This window comes from Cajanus cajan, chromosome 11 (assembly GCF_000230855.2).
Source record: "Cajanus cajan strain Asha chromosome 11, NIPB_CcT2T_4, whole genome shotgun sequence".
NCBI lineage: Eukaryota > Viridiplantae > Streptophyta > Magnoliopsida > Fabales > Fabaceae > Cajanus > Cajanus cajan.
The window spans coordinates 25,667,444-25,686,273 of NC_138527.1; the positions used below are offsets into that span (position 1 = coordinate 25,667,444).

At 30.8% G+C, this 18,830-nt stretch overlaps 1 protein-coding gene across 1 annotated transcript; it reads right to left on the bottom strand.

The window, feature by feature from the left end:
• Positions 1-10,796: 10,796 nt before the first annotated feature.
• LOC109797958 (Leucine-rich repeat receptor-like protein kinase family protein) lies at positions 10,797-15,520 on the bottom strand. The gene is made up of 2 exons (XM_020358140.3): positions 11,969-15,520; positions 10,797-11,702 (listed from the first exon to the last, which is right to left on the bottom strand). The coding sequence occupies exons 1-2, from the start codon at positions 14,856-14,858 to the stop codon at positions 11,188-11,190; spliced, it is 3,405 nt and encodes a 1,134-aa protein (XP_020213729.1). The 5' UTR covers positions 14,859-15,520; the 3' UTR covers positions 10,797-11,187.
• Between the last annotated feature and the right edge of the window lie 3,310 nt (positions 15,521-18,830).

Consider the following 18,830-nt stretch of genomic DNA (forward strand, 5'->3'; position numbering starts at 1 on the left):
TTTCTTGTAGATTATTTTTCAACAAAAAATTTGTAAAAGATATATGTAAATTATTTTTCACAAATAAATTCGTAAAAATTTGTAAAATTATTATTACAAGAAAATTTATAAAAAAAATTACAAATATTTTTTGTAAGAAAATTCGCAAGAAAATGATAATTTTCTAGTAATGAATCTTAATTTAATATAGCCTAATGAATTGTCTTAGTTCAAATCTATCATATGTTGTTGTTAATCTTTACCAATCATGATTCATCTTCATGATCAATTATAAATTATAATTTGTCTTTTAATTTAAAAATTGTATATTCACAAAAATAAATAACTTAAAACCATCAATAACTACAAAAATAAATAACTTGAGACTTGTGTTAGTAATGTACTTAACAACTTATTCATTTAATGTGCAAGTCTGTTCTTCCCAATAATAATTGGAACAATGAAACTAATAAGTTTTCTTAAGTGAAAATAATCCAAAATTAATAAAGAAAACGTGTTTATAAAACTTTCTAAAATTATTGTATTTATAATAAAAAAGGTTATTTTTCAAAATTACTTAAAATCAAACCAATCGACTAGTAAGATAATCTGAAATTAACTCTTAAAAGATCATATAAAAGGGATCACAAAGGCCAACAAAACTAAAATAACTAAAATATTTATTTAATAAAAATTAAATAAATATATTAATTATTTTAAAATATCACTTAAAATATATAGTTGAATCTTAAGTACATAGTTATATTAAATATTTGAGGAAAAAATCTATCTGCTCATAATAATAATTGTATCCAGCTTCATCAGGATTATATTTTTTTTTATAGAAGTTGCTTATATCCACTAAAAAAAAATTACAGAGACACGAGAATATGAGATGAACACCAACCAGGATTATTAGTTAAAATGGAAATTATATCGAATCGTAATTAATATTATTATTTTGTGTTTTTCCTAGATGAGTTGTGACAAGAATAATTAGCCAACCTCCTTGGTATTTTCCTTGAAATGAGACGAAATAAATATGTTTATTATTTTAAATTTTTAATTGCTAGAAATGTTAAATGAGACAAAACCAATCAAAGTCAACTCAAACAATTAGATGATAAGTCTAGACTTTTTCAGCTAAATTTCATTTGGTCCATGATTGACCTGGTCTAGCCCAATGGCCCAATTGTCAATTTCAGTAAATATTCGGTCAGTATCAACACATTTATTTACTTAGACAAAAAAATGTATCATTTCTCGAGAAACTTGCAGCATGTTTAGGTAGAGTTCCTTCAGTTTTGATTCATCAATCCGACTTAATTCTTCAAAGCAATTGTTATTTGCATTTTTTTTATTAATACATTTTCTTTTAAATTTCTGGAAAATATATATTTATTTTTCTCATATAAGTCTCTCTTCAGTGATGTCATCTAAGATGGTTTCTTTTCCACCGTCAAATAAGTTGTGTTGTGTCGATACTCCCCCAACAATTACGACAGGTCATAAAAAATATCTAGAACAAATCAATTTAAATATAAATTTTGAAATGAAAAAATAAGAAAAAGAAATTAAGAAAAGATGTATCTTCATATATAAACAGTATTAGCACGAAGGATGATTAAAAGTTTGTTTTAATATAAGTCGGAAACAATTTTTTTACTAATAATGAAAAATATTTTTTAATAGAAAAACTTTCAAAAATATTTCTAAATTTATATCATAAATGAAGGAAAGAATTATGTAAAGAATTAGATAATTTTAATATCGATCATGTATTTTTTGTATCTTAAGTTGTTAAGTGTACTTAACCCTTTTTAAGTTCTGTAATACTGTAAGTTTTTGATTAATTATTATCTTTTAGTGATAATTGTATGTTGAGTTGCTCTAAAGTGAGGTGTTGAGAGACTCTCGAAATTAAAAAACTCTTGAGAAGTCTTTAGACATGAGGATTTATTTGGACAAAGATTTAGTTTAATTTCGAGGGGAGGGTATATAAGATTTTTTTGAGATATGAGTTTCATAAATTCATTCTCAAGATTAAGATAAACTAGAGAGAAACACTCTAGAATCCTGAAGTTTCCTTCTTCTTTCTAGGCTCCTAGAGTATGTAAAGAATCTATGTTGAGCATCTTGTTGGTTGGAGTTGGTATGGAGTTTTCTCAGTGTTGCTCGAAGTTTTTCTTCTTTTTTCATCTCCTTGCTTGGAGTTAAGGTAAAGGAAGCTAGAACCTTGCTTATACAGGATTGTTTGAATTGCATGTTATACGATTTTCATCAGAATGTGGTTATATAAGTTGAATTTCAGACCGTATGATGAAAGGTGGAGTTTTGAGTGTTTGAAGCTTATTGAATAAAATCTTGGTGATTATATCATGAAAGTTGCTGCATGTGTTGTGTTATGTTGGAAATGGGTTGTGGATGATGTCTATATTCAGATTTTTGCAATGCATGTTGGTGATTTTTGTTTTCTAAGTAAGGTGGGCCAATTCAAGCATCTACATTATGTAGGACTCACTGTCACACCTGACATCCCTTCATGGCCCCAAATGTGGTTCAATAAGGGGCACTCTGTCTTGCTCATGTCGAGTGCAAAATTGGTGGCACTAGGTGTAAGGAGAAAGAATTACCTCGAGTTGAAATGGTGTTGGACGTGAGGAGAGAGAATAGTATCGAGTTGGCATGAGGCCGAGTATAGGATTTTTCCATGTCAATCATGAGGGCTCAAGAGTTCCCTACCTCATTCACGTTAGGTGCGGGTTGAGTGGTGTCGGGCATGGGTGAGGTAAAGAGCTCTATGCCTCAATGACATTGAGCGCAATGTGTGTAGGGTTAGGCTCAGAATCTTTTAAGATACTTGTTATTTATATGATAAAATGGTGAACATGGACAAATTAGGTGAATCTATTGCATGTTGTATGTCAATGGGTGATATTGTTCTATGTATATTAACCAGGGAAGGTATATGCAGATGATTGTATGGTTAAATTATAGAGGTGAATTGGTATGCTATGGATTAATAATGTTAGATTTCTATATCCATTGACCTATGGTAATGCATATAGATTATGCTTGTTGAGGTGTTAATGCTGAGAATGCTATAGACATTAATCAAGTTGATTGACTTAGGACTAGGAGAGAGAATTTTTTGAAAGTTATATACTCCATTATATGGATATTGGTGTGGCGCTTTGGGAGACCAATTATTGAAAAACCCTCATTGATTAAGTGATAACTCTTGGAGTGGACTATTGAGTCTCCTCTAGATTCCTTAGTCAATGTTGGAGTATGAAGTCGAGGCCTAAAACCCTTAACCGATAACTAGAGAGGTGTGTAGTATCATGAGGATAATTAGCAAGTTAATCCCACAAGTGACTTGGTTAATGCATGTCAATATCGTGGTAGGTCCACACCCAAGTTGTATTATACCTAATGGTGGCACTATAGTTTCTTATTTTAAGTGGTGACCTCCTAGAAATCAGATGATGGAGATTGACATCCCAATTTAGCTATTGATTTAGTGGGCATGTAAGGTGTGAAAATGATCGGGTTGATTTGGTAGAATCAAACCACTTATACTGCTTAGGTGTTGTAGGAGATCTACGTAGATAAATGCGTGACGACACATTAGTTGAGGCCCATGCATATGATGTGATGTTGATTGATGTTTTTCATATGTTGCTTGGTTTGGTTGTTGGATGGCATTTTTGTTTGGTATATGATGATATTGTTATTTTACCTTTAAGATGTTGAATGTCAAGTTGAAATGTGGGTTGTGGTGATGTACATAATGTAGTAAGCCATGAGGTAATATTATGAATGGTTTACTTGATATTATTGGTAGTGTAGATGTGTTTCTTCGATACTTGTTATATGATTACTCTTTTATACACTAGCTTACCCTTTAATGTTTTCGTAGTGGTTGAATTTTGATGATCATGATTTTCATTGAAGTAGGACAAGATTAGATAGAGGTGAATTATGAAGTTTTAAGGCCATGTTGGTGGCTGTTGTGATGGTTTTGGGTATGGTTACTCCAATGTAACCAATTGTATATAGATGTTGCTTGATTGATTTTTATCACAATTATTGGATTACTTTGTGTGAGTGTGTGCCTATATATATATATATATATATATATATATATATATATATGAGTTAATCACCTATACACTGCTAGTGTAAAGTTTTTTTACACTGACAATTAATCATATCTTTTAATAGTGTCATGTCAGTTGCTTATTTAATGAAATAAAAATAAAATAAAATAATTTAAAAGATTTGATTGTTTGCTAGTGTAAAAAATATTACACTAGCAGTGTATGGATGATTAACTCTATATATATTGGTACATATATCTAGGTAATGTGAATATAATAATCCTAGGTATTTGTGGTTGCTTTTCATTGCTAATTGTATGATTCTGTTAAGTGTAGGGATCATGGTGGATTGTTATAGGTTGGTTGTGTGGGTGCTTGAAGCTTATAAATTTATCTACTTATAAGACTTAGAGTCAATTTGTTTAAACTTTAAAAGAAATGTTTCTAAGCAAGTGCTTTTAAGAAAAATAATTCTTTAAGAAGTAGATAGAAATTGCTTATAAAAAAAAAACACAAAAAACTACTTATTTTAAAAAATGAAGTTTAGATAAACACAGTAAAAAAATTACTTATTTTATTTTTAAAAATCTTTGATAATAAAAAAAGTTAAAACAAAACAAACCCTTAATCATGGTAAAGTGATGAAATATTTTCTAAAATATTAAAAATATCAAGCAAGTTAAAAAAGATTCAATGTAAGTGAGTAATATGAAATGGGAGAACTTTCGCTAAAAAAAGTTCTTTTACGTTCTAGATTTGACCACAAAGTTGGAAGAAACACAACATCCGAGAAAAGTTTGACTCGCTCAGAAATTTACAATAAGGCTAAATGAAATGTGGTATGATTGCATCAAGTTTCAGAAAGTTCATATCCCTTGCTCACATGACCCGCTGGGAGATTTACAGTAAAGCGTGACTAGGAGTGTGACAATAGGAATAATTTTTTACACGATTATGTTGTTCTCTAATGTCCATCTCTGTTCTAATCCTGCTGGACTTTAACCAACCCTTGAAAGTTATTTTGCATTCTAGATTTGCCCACAAAGTTGGAAGAAACACAACATCCGAGAGAAGTTTGACCCGCTGAGAAATTTACAATAAGGCTAAATGAAATGTGGTATGATTGCAGCAAGATTCAAAAAGTTCATATCCTTGCTCGCATGACTCACTGAGAGATTTACAGTAAGACTAAATGTAATGTGGTGTGATTGCGACAAGTTCCAAAAAGTTCATATCCCTTGCTCGCATGTACTCGCTTCATGCTTACATGCACATCACAACTATCAAACTTACATATCTCTCATATATACCTTACAATAAGTTGCAAAAGTATACGAAGGACAGTTTGGAGAGCTCTGACATGAAGATTATTGGTCTACATACACCAGTCCAACTTTGTGGCCAAATCTAGAATTCAAGAGAACTTTCAAGGGTGGCCAAAGTCCAGCATGATTAAAACAGATATAGACATTACAGAACAACATAATCAATTTCTACCACCATTGATCTTTATTGTTGTATTGAATTTTAATAAATTTATTTAGTTATATTTACAATGTTAATATTCAATAAATTTAATCACTTGATGGTAGTCTCTGAGTTTTGATATTTGATAAGTGAAAAAAAAAAAAAAACCTAAATCCGTAGGCCAGAACGGCCTGTTCGGAATTTTTAACGGCCCGTTCCGGATTCAGAACGGCCCGTTCTGGTTCCACTTTTTATGTGCATTTTTTGAATCCAGAACGACCCGTTCTGATCCATTCGTCATGTGTTATTTTTTAATCTGAAACGACCCGTTCTGGAACGTGAACAGTAAATAGTGCTAATCTGGGAAATAAATTTGCACAGTTGTTATTTGAGTAAATATTTTTAAAAATAGTATTATTTGAGTAAAAAACTCTTAAAAATCTTTAATGAAAGCAATTTAATAGTCACATCAATATATGAATCAAATATATGATTAATAATAATGTAAATTAATAATTAAAATTTATTGATTTTAATCTAATAAAGACTATTAACTATATATATATATAAATTTATGTTATCTGTTCATTTCCTAATAATTCTATTAAAAATAATTTATATTATAATTATAAAAGTCTTATTTTTTATTATCATATTTTCTATTATGAAAAACTAGTCTTTTTTAATTCTAATAAAAAATTTTATCAAAATTAACTATTTATTTAAACACTAAAACAATTATGAAAATAAAAAAAAATATTTCTTTTATGAAACTAGAAAATTTATTACATATTGAATATTAGACATACACATTTTTTTTAATGACTAGTTATAATGTTTTTTTTAAAGAGATCTCTATGGACTACAACAACCTTGTTTTAATTTTTTTTAAGTGGGTCACTAGTCCATGTAATCTTTGTAGCAACCCTTGTTATATATATATATATATATATATGTATATATATATATATATATATATATATATATATATATATATATATATATATATATATATATATATATATATATATATATATATATATATATATATATATATATATGAGGAGGACTCAAACAATATTGGTATTAACTTTTACTAAGTATTACACAACTCAATAACTTTATATTAAATGTGAATCTTATAAACCCAACCGTTAGATTGAAAGTTCTTTATTCTTAGATCATATATACAAAATTTTATATTAATCCAAGATGATTTGATACTTCATTCTTATAAAATAAAATTAACGTAATATATATATTTCAAAATATAATAAAATATGAACACTTTGATTACCTTCAAGTAGTTGTTCAATTTTAACAAAATTTGATATAAACATATAAAGTGATATAAAGTTATAATTCAATGGTTGAATGTACAAAATTTACATTTAATATAAAGTTATTGAGCGGTGTAATATTTACTAAAAATTACATCAATGTCGTTTGAACCCTCTCTCTCTCTCTATATATATATATATAGACACAAACACCCAACGATTGCATATTGCTCACATTTGGAATTTTATCAAAAGATTTCGAGTTCATGTATTTAAATCGATGAATAAAACCTTATTCTACTTGAAATATATAGAGTATTTATTTGTATTATAATTTTTTTACAAATGTTATGGATCAAATTGTATGAAGGTGTTAAATTTGATGGGCTAAAAAAGGAATGTATATTAGATGAGGTTTAACTTTGTCAATTCATCAAAGAATTCAATACTCACCAATGATGACAAGAGATTAAGACAAAGATGTCGATGATGATGAAGACTATCATGTTTCATTGTCATATCAAAGCATCAACGAATCACATGAAGATGAAATGGATGATCATGTATTGTTCGATAGCGATGTGAAGTCAAATGTTATTGTTTGTTGTCAAATGGTTGAACCAATTTCTATGTATCCATCCACAGAAGATAACATTTAAAAATCAAATTTGTGACTAATGTATGTTAAATGTTTAAAAAAATATATTTGAAATCTATTTTATTAAAATTTTAATATTTATTATTATAAAAATAGGTAAAAATCAATTTTGGAATAATTTATCTCACTGCACTAACATCAATTGGAATCCAAATCAACAAGAAATCCTGGGGATGGATGTACTAAGTACTTGGTCAATTGACCAAGATTAATATGTTGGGTTGGAGTTTGAGAATAAAACAAAATTTCATGAGAATGCATCAAAGTTTTTATGTGATTGAGTCCAAAAAGACCAAGTGGATTGTTAGATATCTAAATTCACATGACAAATGTGGATGGTACGTAAGATCCATTAAGTCGAAGAAATTCAATAAATGGAAAGTGACTTAGTGGGGTGTACATCAAACTTGTTTGAAGATGTCTTTGTCATAGGATTACACTAAGTTAGATTCTAAATTAATTGCATCTTTTATACAAGGTAATTATTCTAATGTGCATTTCTTTCATAATTTATATTATTATTTACTCATACATAATATGTTGGAATGGTCAACCAAGACCTGATAATCAAGATTAGCCTCATCCAAGAGAAAATAACATCACAGGCTAGGTTTAAAATATCTTATAGTAATGTTTGGATGGTTAAACAAAAAACAATTGTTAAGATTTTTTGTGATGGAGAAAAATCATACATTTTTCTATCCCAATGGCTTCAATAGATGAAAGAAATTTCCTCGACGTCATTTTACCATTTGTGCCATGATGACTTTTTTTTTGTGGAAATCATTATGATTGACATTACCGTCAATTTTATCAATTATTTTGGACTTTCGAGTCGTTGCATTAATTATTGTAAAGTTTTGATACAAATTGATGACACTCATATATATGGTAAATATTAAGGTACATTGCTCATTGTCATAACACAAGACAGTAACAACAATGTTCTTCCTTTTACATTTGTTGTAGTTGAAAGAGAAATGTTACTTGTGTGGTCATGGGTTTTGACTCATTTGGGTGAACATGTGACTAATAAACAATGTATATGTTTAATTTTTTATTATCAACAATGTATATAGTTCTCTATTGACAATGAGGCACTTGGTTGGAGATTTCCAAATACATATCAAAAGTATTGCATTCATCACATTGCAAGTAATTTTAATCATTATTTCAAGGATGTCAAACTTAAACAATAACTTGTAAAGTTAGGTATAACAACATATAAGTCAAGAGATAAATATTATAATTGTTATTATTTTGGTTTTTATAATTTTTTATTTAACATAATTTGTGAATGTAGGTTAGACACCATGTAGACACAATTTTTTTTATATCACATTTTGCAAAAGTTTTTTCAATTCAACCTTGATGTTGAAAGTTGGATACAAGAGGGATATCAAAAGAAATACGAACCATGTCGTATGATGTAAATCGACAGAGATATCATCATAACCAATTTGTTTAAATGTGTTAAAAGGTATTGAAGGAATGTAGTAATATTCTTATCACTACATTAGTTTAATCAACTAATACCAGTGTAAAAAAAAAAAAAAAAACCAGGGTTTGATAAAAAAATGATGTTCATAAGCTTTTGAGTTCAAGTATTGTGTTTGATAAAAAAATATATTGTTAAAAAATATAACCTTAATGTAGTCAAGGTATCGAAAGAGACTAACTTTTAATGAAACCTGTAAATACTTCAGTTAATACGATGATAAAAAAAAATGGAAAATGTGAAAAGAAAAATGATGCTTTGAATAAAATGGGCCATAACAAAACAAAAATGGTCCAGAGGGAGGAAAAAGCCCACTGGCCCAAATTACCGCAGACCTTCAATGCCAATATTGTTCAATTGGCCCCAAAAATCCAAAGCAATTAAAAGGTCAAGATTCGAGTCTTTCTACTTACCCTTTTTCACTTTTTGGTAGATTACATATCTTATATTTTGATTTCTAAAGTTAAAATTCTTAAAACACTAACAAAATTTGTTCACAAAACATTCATATAGTGTTCAATTTGTTATATGGATAAATACAAAGCTATATATGATAGAAATAATGGAGAAACTTAAATAGAATGTGCCTATTTTAATAGAATTACTTATTATTGATACACCAACAAAGAGTCCTCACAAAACTTCAAAACAAAGATAACTTTTTCGTGAAAGTGATGCTGACAAACAATTGAAGAAGAAAATTATTCAATCTATGAAGAAAAACATACCAAGGTTTCATATTTGGTTCGACAGAATTTTACATCGATCACATGTTTGCTAAAAAATCAAATAGATAATCAAATTTTATTGCAAGTTCTGTACCAATTGTGAGATGAGTTGTTACATGATTTTTAATTTTTTATTGTGATTTTTTTTCCGGATATATATTAGAGAAGTTTTCTTTACTCTCGCAGCTAATGGTTAAGTTCATTGTTTAAACCAAAAAAAAAAAAAAAAAAATTACCCTGGGTAATGAAGAAGTTGTTAATTCCTATATTTTTTTTTAAATTCTGGATAACATTAATGGGTGTATTTTACTTTTAGCAGTTACGAGTGGTTTTCCTTATTTTTAAATTTTAATCAATAACTTAGATAATTGTTGTCAATAGGTTCTAATTGAATTTCTCGTAATATTTTATGAGGAGATTTTAATAATTATACTTGACTACTTTTGTAGTGTTAATATGAAAATATTACAAGATTTGAAGTCCCAAGAGATTTTTTAAGACGTACTGATATTTTATTTTTTATATAATTTTTTTATTTAATTAGTGGATTTTGATCTTTCTTGATATGTTATCATACAAGTAACTAAATCAAGTATTTACATTTACATCACCACTTATTAAATGTTAATAAATAAAATATTATATAAAAAAGGAAAATATTAGTACGTGTCAGTAAATCCCTTGCTGGAACTTAAAATCTTGTAATATTTTTATATTAATACTACAAAATTTGTCAAATATAATTATTAAAATCTCCTGAAATATTACGAGAAATTCAATTAGAACCTATTAACAACAATTATCTAGGTTATTGGTTAACAATAAGCAAAGTTACCGATATTTGCTAAAAATAGAATATAGCCATTAATATTATACAGACTTATGTTCCAAAAATGTAAGAAATAACTACTTCATTACTTGGGTAATGCTTATGGTTGGTTTAAACAGTGAATTTAACCACTATGTTTTTCAAACTGAACCGACTATAATTGGATTAGCTTGGATAGGATAACTGGATTAGTTTCTTTCTTACCATGTTTTTCATTAGCTATGTGACTTATGAGAGGATAAGATTATCAATCTTGAAACAAAAGCTCTTTCTCACTGTTTTAGAAACGATACTAAGAGTCTCTTACAAATAAAGAAGTTGACAATATTCAATTCAATCAAACAAGTGAAATTTTAACCAGTTGATCAGCTCTAACACTGGCTGGATTTTATTGCTGTGTTGACATGATCTGAATTTGAAATTGGATACTAGTAAGTACAAGCTATTTTGATTTGGATACACATCAATGATACTCCAAAAGCCACACATGTAGTTTTTGGATCTATTTGTTGATTTCAATTCATCAGCTATAACATAATTTACAAACATATAAAGAACAATAAGTAACAGAAGGATCATTGACAAAGAAAGTGATAAGCACAACAAGCTTCTGCTCTCCATAGCTGTGATCATATATCCAATTCATCATTTGGAACCCAACTTGACACTTGAAGATGAAAGAAGCAGTGAAGACACAGAGAAACTTGAGTTATTGCTTTTTGATTTCAAAGTTTGCATGATTGGTACTGATGAAGAAGATGTTGGCACAACTCCACCAAAGCTTTTATTCCCACATGAACCATTTGCAGGAGAGCCTTTTAGAAGCACATCAAATTTTGCATATTCCTCCCTTTCATGCTTTATCTCCTTGAGCATTGCAGCAATATCTCTCATTGTTGGCCTTTCATCAGGGGATGAATTCACACACAATAAAGCTATTCCCAATGCCTGCATCATTTCCTCTATTTCTGATTCTGGTCTAGAGAGTAAGCTTGAATCAAGCACTTCAAGACCCTTTTTCTTTCTCACCCAATCAACAACATGTAGACCATCTGGTATGGTTGGATCAATTGGTTGCTTACCTGTCAAGACTTCTAACAAAACTACACCATAGCTATAAACGTCACTCTTCTCTGTGATCTTCATCATATAGCCATATTCTGAAACAAATTCAAAGTCACCATTAGCAAGCTAAACAAATTATCTAAAATATATAAAATGTGACTGAGAATGAAGCCAACTATTTCAATCAAGTGTTCTATGACAAATTAGTAGCTATAGTTTCTTCACATTTGTTTTCCTTCTATTATGATACTAATTGTATTAGATAAAGATAATAATTAATTGTGCAGAATACTAGAAGCAATTTTTGCAGGTAAGAATCCAAAAGATGAATATGATCAAGTTGGTGCGGAAGCACACTAACCTGGAGCAATATATCCATAGGAACCAGCAACTGTATTGGAAGAACGACCAAAATCACCATCATCAACAAGTTTAGCCAAGCCAAAGTCAGCAATGTAAGGCTCAAATTCAAGACCAATGAGGATGTTATTGGCTTTAATATCTCTGTGAACTATAGGAGGGGCACAGTCATGATGTAGATATGCAAGTCCTTCTGCAGCACCTAACAAGATTCTGTACCTAAGTTCCCATTCCAGAGAATTTCCACTTCTCTCATGAAGTAGGTTACTCAAACTTCCATTCGGCATATAATCAAAAATAAGCAATCTTGTTTTCCTGTTCCAACAGCACCCCAAGAATCTGACAATGTTCTTATGACGTATTGAGCCAAGGGCCTTAACCTCAGCTGAGAATGAGTCACGAACTCCACTTTTTTCTTCCTTAAATGCCTCTCCATCATCAATAGTTGTAGGCCACAGTTTCTTCACAGCAATGACTTCACCATTATCCATTTCAGCTCTATAAACAACACCAGAACATCCCTTGCCAATTATGTTTCTATCAATCAAACATCTCATTACTTGTTCCACTGAAAAGTTTAGCTTTTGGAATGGTATGAATTGCCAAGTCCATGAGTCCCCCAACTCGGAATCATCATCTCTAATGGTTCTCCTTGCTTTGATCACAGCAGTTATCCCCATAACAGTCATTATTACTGTCAAGGCTATCAACAATCCAATGGCTAGCTTAAGCCTTCGCGATTTCCTTACATCATTTCCATTCAATGCCACACCTGCCTTGCCAGAATCCTTCACAAAGCATGACAGCCCTTGATTTGCAGTGAAGTCTTTTGATGATAACTGCCTGAAAAGCTTGTTATCTGGAAGACAGCCAGAAAATTTGTTGTAAGAAACATTGAGGGAAACAAGGTTGTCTAACACTGAAAGAGGCTGCAAATCTCCTTCCAACTGGTTGTGTGAGAGGTCCAAAATGGAAAGCTTGTTAAGAGCTGATATCTGAGTTGGGATTGTTCCACCGAGTGAATTACAACTAAGATTGAGAGCAATTTCTAGTGACTCAATGCGGCCTAACTCGACCGGTATGCTTCCACTGAGCTTGTTGCTACTAAGATCAAGCAGTTGTAAATTTGAACATAAGCTCAGTGATGCAGGAATAGGTCCAGAAAACAAGTTATTGCTTAGGATCAGCTTACTCAGAGAAACAAGACGACCTAAACTTGCTGGTATAGGACCTGAAAACTTGTTGGAAGATGCATCCAATACCTGAACTGCAGACAGTGAAGACAAGGTATTAGGCAAAGGGCCTTCTAAGTTGTTACTGCTTAAATCTATCATTTGCAGTTCAGTGCAGCTTCCAATCTCATCAGGCACCAGACCAGCAAGGCGGTTCGAAGAAAGGTCTAAGAAGTTCAAGCTCTTGAGGTTGCCTATTGTTTTGGGAATGCTACCAGTGATCCTATTGATTCCAAGCCTCAACCTTATCAGAGAGCTGCAACTGCCTATTGCATTTGGTATGAAACCTGATATGTCATTGGAAATCAGAAGCAATTTTGTGAGGTTTTGGAGCTGGAATATGGCATCAGGAATACCACCAGTGAGTGCATTCCGCGACAAGTCTAGTGCTTGAAGGTTGCTGCAGTTCCCCAAAGTGGAGGGAATGCTTCCCTCAAGTTGGTTCTGCCAAGCAAAGAACACCATGAGGTTTGACAACTCACCAAGCTCTGGTGGAATCAAGCCTGAGAGCTGATTTGTGTCAACTTGCAACTGTTGGAGGTTTTTAGCATTTGAAAGACTAGAAGGGATTGAACCAGACACATTGTTATCACTAATCATAAACTCTTCGAGCTTCAAAAGACCTCCCAAAGACAAAGGAATAGTCCCAGACAGAGAATTTAGAGAGAAATCAATTTTTCTCAAACTTGTGCAGTTACCAATCTCTTCTGGGATAGCACCCACAAGACCATTCTGCCATAAAAACAACTGTTCCAGCTTCTTGAGCTTACCAAGCTCAGATGGAATTGACCCTGATAGGCTATTTTCATATAGAAACAAGTCCACGAGTTCAGAACAGTTACCTAACTCATGTGGAATCTCACCAGAGAGCATGGTAGTATAAATGGAAAGTGTCTGAAGCTTGCTAAGCCTACCCAAAGAAGCAGGCAAAGAACCCGATATTCTTGTATCAGCCAGACCCAACACAGTCAAGTTTCTGCATTCTCCAAGCTCTTCAGGAATCTTACCAACTATATCTTTGTTCCCTCCTGCTCTTAGTGACTCAAGTTGTGACAGCTTCCCCAGTTCAGGTGGGATACTCCCACTAATTTGGTTATCAAAAAGGAGTAGATTTTTTAGGCCAATGCAATTGCTTAACTCGGCTGGAATCCTTCCACTGAGCTGGTTGGAGTTCAAGGACAAGTTCTGAAGGTTGTGGAGCTTGCCAATGCTTGAAGGAATAGAGCCAATAAGGTTGTTGGAGCTGAGATCAATGACAGTAAGGGAAGAGCAATCACCAATGTCTGAAGGGATGGTTCCAGTGAGATTGGCATCAGATATGACAAGCTTTTGAAGAGAGTGAAATGAAGAGAGGTTGGAGGGTAAGGGAAGCTCAAGAGGGATGGATTGTATGTTGATTTCAGTGACAAAGGCTAGTGAGGAGCATGTTATGCATGTCCAGTTGCATGGATTGGGATCAAGGATGTTCCAGTTGGAGAAAGATGGAGGGGGTGGTGATGCAGAAGAAGAAGCATGGAGCCAAGAGAAGAGAGTTGAGGCTTCATGGTTGGAAGAAAAGGCAAGGCCATAGAGAAGTGTGAGTTGGAGGAGAATGATACAAAACAATGAAGAAGAAGGAGAAGAGGAAGAGATGTACAAGGATTGCCTCGAGGTGAGCATTGAAACAATGAAACATTTGCCTCAAATTCCAAACTTTTCTTCTCCTTGGGTTTGAGTCATTGGGTTTTGCACTCTTCACTCAACCTCCCTCTACTGTGTGTTGTGGCTTTCTTGCTTTGAACTCAAACTCAAGAGTGTCACTTTTCTTTCCCAAACAAAGCTAAAACTAAAAAGCTCAGTTCACACCGTAGGAGAATAAAATAAGATAAAATTGAATGCCTAGAGATCAGAAAATCTGCAGAAGTAGCACCACCCCACCACACCTAAGATGCTTCTGTGTCTAAGGAAATGCATTAGAATAATGGGGCTATGTCAGGTGGTGTTTCTTGCACTGAACATAGGCATCTTATATACCTCTGGACCTTTGCTGCAATGCACATATATATCATTATGCTGTTTGTTTATTGCTCAACTTCTGAGAAATGCTACTTTCTTAGCCAGTGTGCTTTGCTCATTTTTCTCTCTATATCTCTTATTTTTAATGAAAAGTTTTGAAGGAGAAAAGTCGTCCAAATTCTTAATAAACCATATGTGTCCTTGGTGTGTCATCACACATATTTTTTTTACCATATGTATCCTTGGTGTGTCATCAAACATTTTTTTTTCCTTGGCAGTGTTTTCGATCAAAAGTCGTCAAAGAATAATTTCTTTAGACATGAAAATCTATTTAAAAATTAATATATGTTTATAAATGTGCATAATCAAATGATTTTGTCATATGCTTAGTACACGTGAAACTGACAGTGAAGCCCTAACGTGTAGTATTATATCTCTCTCTTTTTTCGTTTAAATTTATTTGTTCTTCTTCTTCTTCTTTTTTTTCCCTGCAGCATATACAGTATAATATATATCGGCTATTCATCGAAATGAGATATTAGGTGCAGTTTGTTGATGGATCCAATGGAATTTTACATTTCTTATGTATAGATGAGCCCGAATGTGCATAAAATTCAGCAGATTTAATTTTGATTGATTTTTTTAGTTAAGTGGATGGAGTTATTGATGGATTATACTGATCACACCAAGTTCAACAGGATAAAAATTTAAATCTACAGAAATTTTCTACTTAAAATGTTCTTTATATTATTCCATTAATTTGACTCCCATATATATTCATGTGTTCTCTTCTCTCTTTTAACTTTTCCTCTTAAGCCTAATGATTTATTATTATTATTGTTATTATTATTTGATACGAAAGTATAATTCAAATGCCACTCATCTTATAGGAGTAATTAAAGTAATATTTTTAATCACAATTCCATATTTAACACGGAAATCAAATTATAATTATTAGATAAGGAACACAAATATTAAATTAAACTTAAACTTGATGATTTTACATATGAGTTGTATCTTTTATTTTTGTATATAATCTTTAAAGAAATTGATTCATAAATATAGATTGTGGGGTGAACGTGGGCACCATCATACACACATACATAGTGTATAAAATTTGATGTTTTTAATGTAGTGGATCGATTGAAAAGGCATGTAAATCTTATAATCCCACAATATATGTATTATCATTATACAATTTTTTCCTCATATATAAATCACTTTATTTTACGTTATTAATAGTTACAATCCTATTTTATAATGTTTACAATTCAGCATACAAGTTGGTAATATATTACATGAAGCCGAATGATCGGATTCAACAGGTATATATCATTGTTCCCTTTATACACGTACATAATAAATAAAATTGGTGTCATAGATTTAGTTCAAAGTTACCATGCATGCATGATTTGCAAAGAAAGATGGCAATCATGTGACCTAAAAGACTTTGAAACAACAGCACACATAACATAATTTGAACCAATGTTATTCCACATTCCACAATCATCAAAAGAAGAAAAAAAGAGAAAAGCAAAGGGGGATAAAAATGAAGAAACAAAACAAAGCAATATGAAACCATGACTCTCTGATAATGTAAGTATGCAGCCTAAGGTGGCAAAAATAATTAACATTATAGGAAACTAGTTGTTTAAGTAGATAGTGGGGTGGCAGCAACAAGCTTTTAACAAAAGAAAAAACAACATCCCAGATTTTGAGGCCACATCACGTGAGTATGGGAATCCAAGTTTTTCTATTCATTGTGTCACCCAACTAAACCCTTTTGTTAATGATGGAGTTTTTAATGTATGAAATTTGAATATGGAGTTGGTAGTCAAGGTTTAATATAACAAGCATATCCAATGCATATGCATATAAATGATAGTCCAAGTAGGGCATACCCATAAAATAAAAAAATTTTAAAAATAGATTTAAAGGCATAAAGAGCCAAAAAGGAGAAAAAAGAAAGTTAAACGGCGCTGCTTGCTCAGCCTCTGCGGCCCCTATTTTAAGGGTCGCCACATTGGGAAGCTCCCCATCGGATTCTATGCACATTTTTGGTTCTTTATAAACTCATTTCAACCAAAAACCCAAAGTATACCTAACACACATATCGTGCACTAGCCCTAATTCATAACTTCTTTAATTGGAGATCAAAATATGAATTGATATAAAATAAAGTAAAAGACATTTTTTATGTGTGCGTATGTATATACAACAAACAAAACTATTGTTATTATTATTATTTGGGTCAATACATCACTATGTTATTAACTTTTTAAAATTTGTTAATTAGGATTTTATAAAAAAAATTGTAATTAAATCCTTGACCCTTTACAATATTTGTAATTGGGTTTATAAAGTTAGTAAAACAGTCAAAAAAAATTATTAGTTTTGTGCGTTTAAAACTATCACAAATTAACCAACGAGAATCAATTACAAAAGATATAAAATATCAATGACCCAAGAACAATTTTTGTTTGTTTTTTTTAAGTTCAAAGACTTAATTAATTAATTAATTTTTAAATTTCAGAGACTAATGATGTATTAAGACCTAATATTATTCACTAAAGCATCATTAGCAATGTCAACGTTGAACTCTTTGACCTCTACCATGGTCTCCATACTGTTGGGGATAAGGGGTTATACAACATTGTTTGTGAGTTTGACTCCCTTTCAACAACTCTTCCCATTAGACAACCTACTTAGGAGCATCACCTTGACATGGGTCTCATCGGAAAAATTCAGCAATTATTATCATAAGAATGAAATGTCATTATCCGATACAACTACAATAAAATTATAATACACTACTAGAAAAATATTTTTTTTTTTTTGCAAATTATTCTATAAAAAATTATTCACAAAATTTTTTTACAAATTTTCTTGCAATAATAATTTCACAAATTTTTTTTACAAATTTATTTGCGAAAAATAATTTACAGATATTTCTTACAAATTTTTTTATGAAAAATAATCTACAAGAAATTTTTGTAAATTTTGCTACAATTTTAATGATCATGGAAATTATTTTTCCTGGTAAAAATTTGCAGAAATATTGAAAGAATTTTATTTTGTTTCTTGCAGATTTTCTAACAAAAATAAATTTACAATTAATGTTTACTAAATGGTAGAAAAATTTCGCAGATAATTTTTCCTAAGAATTTTCCTACCAATTTTAATCCGCAGGAAAAATAAAAAAAATATTTAAATTTATAAGTTTAATATTTTAAAAAAGCTTCAAGTCCCACATCGATTGAAAATAAATCAATTAAAGAGTATATAAGTTGGGGCAACACTTACCTTACAAGTTGATTTTTATGGTTAAGTGTTAGGCTTATAATCTACAATCTTAGAATTTAAAAGATTATGTATCACATTTTGGAGGCGTGGAAACAAATGCTTTAGATGAATTTATAGTAATTTCTTTGATTTTTTTCGTAAAAAATATTCATGCAGAGTTTCTTGCAAAAAAATTCGCAGGAAAGTTTCTTGTGAATTTTTTTTTTGCAGGAAACTTTCCTGCGAATTATTTTTGCAAGAAATTTTGCAAGAAAATTTATTGCAAATTTTAAAATTTGCAAAAATATATTATCCAAAAAGATATTGCAGATAAAATTTCACAAAAAAATTCGT